Source organism: Cydia splendana, chromosome 19 (assembly GCF_910591565.1).
Source record: "Cydia splendana chromosome 19, ilCydSple1.2, whole genome shotgun sequence".
NCBI classification, from domain to species: domain Eukaryota; kingdom Metazoa; phylum Arthropoda; class Insecta; order Lepidoptera; family Tortricidae; genus Cydia; species Cydia splendana.
In genome coordinates this window covers 12801351-12806049 of record NC_085978.1, presented here as the reverse complement: position 1 = coordinate 12806049, position 4699 = coordinate 12801351, and the positions used below count along the sequence as shown (strand labels likewise).

Here is a 4699-nt window from a genome sequence, read left to right as displayed (position 1 = left end):
TTCACTTTTCACTCTTTTCAGATTTGATCTGTCAAGCAATGGGGCGAGGGAAGTAAAATCCATGACGAATTCATGAATATTACACAAAACATTGTTTATTTATTATGAACGACAAGGTATTTAAGGCATTGTATATTGTTATTAGAAACATTTGAATACTCGACTTAAAAACACTGTATGGGTAAGTTGTAAATATATTGTTTGGTATCGTAATCTTTTATGGGTGGCGGTGGTGGTGGTATAATACTGGGTGCGGTTACAGGACTGGTACGAAGAAAAATGCCGGAACACTTAGAGCTGCAACACCTCGTAGACCTCTCAGCAGGAAGCGGCGATGAAAGCATACCGAATCTGCTGGAAAACAAGCGCCCGCTTATTAAACGCTGCCCTTTCTTCGGTTTGATACTGGCCACACTCTCATCCTTATTCTTCTCACTATGCTCTGTGATTGTTAAGAGTCTTGTGAATGTAGATCCTATACAACTGGCCATGTGCAGGTTCATAGGGATACTCTTACCTACAATACCTATAGTAATCTACACAAATCAACCTATATTTCCGAAAGGTAAGAGGTTAATGCTCGCTTTACGGTCACTGATGGGCACAATTGGTTTATTGTCCAGTTTTTATGCCTTCCGGCACATGCCATTGGCTGATGCTTCAGTTATTGTGTTTTCGGTACCTGTCTTTGTCTCAATATTTGCTTGTGTACTGTTAAAAGAGCCATGCGGCATTTGGAACATAGTATCCATTGTATTAACTCTATTGGGGGTTATTTTGATTACCAATCCCCCATTTATATTTGGAGGGGATGCGGAGGTTCATCAGAATTACCATTATAACACAGTAAAGGGAGCTTTGGCAGCCTTCGGTTCTACAATTTTTGGCGCCAATGCTTATGTGTTGCTGAGAATACTGAAAGGGCTCCATTTCTCAGTCATAATGACCAATTTTGGAATGTATGCTATTTTGCAAACTTTGTTCTACTCTATTATTGCCGGTGTGTTATGCATGCCAAACTGTGGTACAGAACGGTTCCTGGTTGTTTGTCTTGCATTGTTTAGTTATTTGGGACAGATACTGCTCACAATGGCATTACAAATGGAGCAAGCGGGACCAGTGGCTATAGCCCGCTCAGCAGACATAGTTTTTGCATTTCTTTGGCAAATCATGTTTTTCAATGAGATGCCGAGTAAAGCATCTGTGATAGGTGCTGTATTAGTACTCAGTTCTGTCATCCTGGTAGGCTTACGAAAGTGGGCAATGGCTTTACCTGCCGACTCTGAAATGAGAAGTAAATTAGGTATTCTAGCAAAATAATTATATATTTTTGAATCTTGAATCCATGATGTATAATATTGTGTAAGTGATTATAATGTAACAAATGTTGTGAATGCTCATGTATCACATGTCATTTCAAAAATGTTTTTACTGTATTGTTTGAAGTGTTATTGTAAAATTTTTGCTTGTAATTATAAGATAGATCATTATATTTTGCCATTAAGTAGTACTATTAAGCATAAAAATAACACAATGCAAACTATTGCACATGTCACAAACAAACTCAGAAGTCAAATTTAATACAAGGGGTCTCCCTTATTATGGTTGTCTAACCAAAATTAGTTAACTTAACTTATATTTTTAATATGCTTTATTTACAACAATCATCAGCATCACCTGCTTCCCTGTGTAGCAAAAATATGCCTAGTATTTTAACCCTATATTTGGCAGTGTATATTCCTTATATATGCTTATTATTATGCATACTGTTTAATCATTATTTGACTAAATTTGAATTAGTTTTGGTCAAATAGATTTTAAGATGAAATATTTTTCCAATGTGTTGCAATATTTTTCCAATGTGTTGCAAAAGTTACTCTTTTAAATATACAAGTAATTTTCTTTACACAGCGGAATTAATTACATTACAGATGTCATTATGTCCAGACTAAAGTAAAACAAAAAAAAACAATTGCCAATTATAGGGTTAAATTGAACATATGTAATATTCATTATTCTCATTAGCTAAGTATTGATTTAATGCGTAAAATAAGACCTTTCACCCTAAAAGACTGTTAATTAAGTCCATCGTAACTTGAGTTGTGTGTTGCCTGTACTAGTCACTTGTTCCTTGTAGTTTTAATTTTAAACCTTAGAACCACTAGTTCTTGCGAGTATAATTATAGGTACATGTTGATATTTCTTGTTTTTTCGAGTTTGACTGCTTGTTTACTTTCTGTATTCGTTTAGTGCGTGACGTTATACCGGTCGTCCTGTAAATTATGAACAACTTCAGATGCGCAAGTTGCGGAGTTTCTATTAAGTTCTCGGAAAATTCAGAATTTTTTTTTAGGCAACAGTAGAAACTCATTTTAGAAATATAAAATGTCGATTCCCATGCACAAAAAAAAAAGTTTCCAAAATTTTTCCTTATGGAAATTTCGCAATTTTGAAATATTTTAGACGGCACATTCAAGGGTTAGTAAGGTGTCCATTATTTACAGGACATTATATGTAAAATTAGCACTATGCTGAACGAACTGAAAGCTGATATACTTACTTAACAATATTATCTTTGTACCTACGAAACGTAGGAAATAGTGATTATTAAATTTAAGTATTTTTTTATACATACAACACTCATTCTAGTCTTTGATATTTGTATTATAAATTATGTTAAATCTATTAGAATAATTGCAATTTGCACATATTTCTATCATGCTGCCGTTATCACTAGTGTTTAGAACATATCACACGTTGTTCATATCGTACCTATAGTATAGTTCACTGTTCATTAGGTATCATTCATTCTGGTTAGTTCATAGGTAGTAAGGAAAGATAGGCAGGTATTGCAAATCTATGTAAAGAGATATCTATAATACTACTAATATTTCGACACATTTCTGAGGAATTAAGGTTCGGCTTGATTGCTTTTTATTTTATACCTAATTGGATTTTTTCCCTTTCACTAATAACTGGGATTTTCTTATTTGTTAGTAAGGTTTACTCGGGTAATTCCGAATGTCGAAAACTGTCGGATAATTCCGAAAAGAGACTTTTATTATGATGGAATTAAGGGTGATTTTCATCTAAATTTCGGAAATATCCGACATTCGGTAATACCCGAATACACCTTATACCTACCTAACTATTTTAGCTGGAAATACTTTGTTTTTATTAATGAAATACCTATTTTAATTCGCATTAATGAGGGTTTCACCTTATCGAGGTTCATATGTAATACTAACTCCTCTGGCGCAGCGACCCAAAATACCTCTCTTATACATACATATACCTACCAACTAAGGCGTGATTTTGCCAATTATAGATTTTATTTTTACATTGTGTAACGAAAATTACTCTCATTTTATGGGTTACACTTGTTACACAACAAATTTAATTTAAATATTAAAGTCTTAATTAAGTACATATTTTTTATTGGAATTGAATTTGCGCTATCGGCATCGGAAGGTACAGTCAACTGTAAAAATATGGGTGCACAAATCATCTCAAAAATATGTCCCATAGCTCTTATGTCAGCGAATTAAGAACTATGGGACATCTTTTTGAATAAGTTGGCTACACCCATATTTTTACAGTTGACTGTACTTACTTTACGCATGATCTACGTATGCTATTTTTGTTTCTGTGAGTTCGTAAGTATTCATCATAACAAATTAACAATGCTTATCTTTTAGTGTATGTTCAATCTCAGGATTATAATGCGTGCATTTATTTTCAGTAAAGGATTGTGATAATATTTCCCTGTAATTCATAATAATTAGATAAATTATACTGCTTAACCTAATACAATAATGTTTTATTTATTTTCCTAGATGTGATGTGCTAAAGATCTAGAGTTAGACCAAGAAAAGTCTGCAACGATTTTGATAGCATACGCGGTGCAAGTACTATTTATACGTCACAATTTCATAGAAGTTTGACGTTTAAAATAACACTTGCACTGCGTGTGCTATCAAAATCGTTGCAGACTTTTCTTGGTCTAAATCTACCGTCGACCGAGAACATCTCAAGTAAGTGGATTAAGTAGAATGAAGTTGAAATAATAACTTCTGACGTGACGGCAACGTATATTATGCGACTCCTCTGGAGTAGCAACAATCCGCAGACTACGGTAACAGCTCTTCAACATACAGGTCGTATGGTTGCTGGCCATCAATGTGGTATAACAAAAAAAACTACCGGTGTCGGTGCCCGGAGCCCGTTTCTCAAAAGCTTGTAACTTGAAATACGAGTGGAAGAAGCGTTGTGGTACTTAGACAACATAATTTATAAATACCTGGGGCCGATTGCATAACAAACTACAACTAATATTACAAGCGGAACTCCTTATTTAATAAGTGAAATTAGAAAAGGAGTTCCGCTTGTAATATTAGTTGTAGTTTGTTATGCAATCGGCCCCTGGTCGGCGTATCTCTTTCTTAAGCCCGCTCCGCACTCGTGCGCGAAGCCTATACATGGCCTATACAAATATTATATACTACACACACATAAATACCAAAGAGAATATAACCACTATTATACTCTTTGGGGTTTACAAATTGAATTTATTTTTATATAAATAAAAGGAATTTCGTAGTACCAACCTAAGTATTTTTTCTGAGATTAATGAGCCAGGCAGTGTTATGCCATATCTGTCACTATCTGTGGATAACAACTGTCACTTTGACATATGATG

At 34.3% G+C, this 4699-nt stretch overlaps 1 protein-coding gene across 1 annotated transcript; it reads left to right on the top strand.

The window, feature by feature from the left end:
* On the top strand, positions 1-1824 carry LOC134800072 (solute carrier family 35 member G1). Its single transcript, XM_063772536.1, has 2 exons — positions 1-181; positions 263-1824. Exons 1-2 carry the CDS (start codon positions 178-180, stop codon positions 1318-1320), a joined length of 1062 nt encoding a protein of 353 aa, XP_063628606.1. The 5' UTR covers positions 1-177; the 3' UTR covers positions 1321-1824.
* The last annotated feature ends 2875 nt before the right edge of the window (positions 1825-4699 follow it).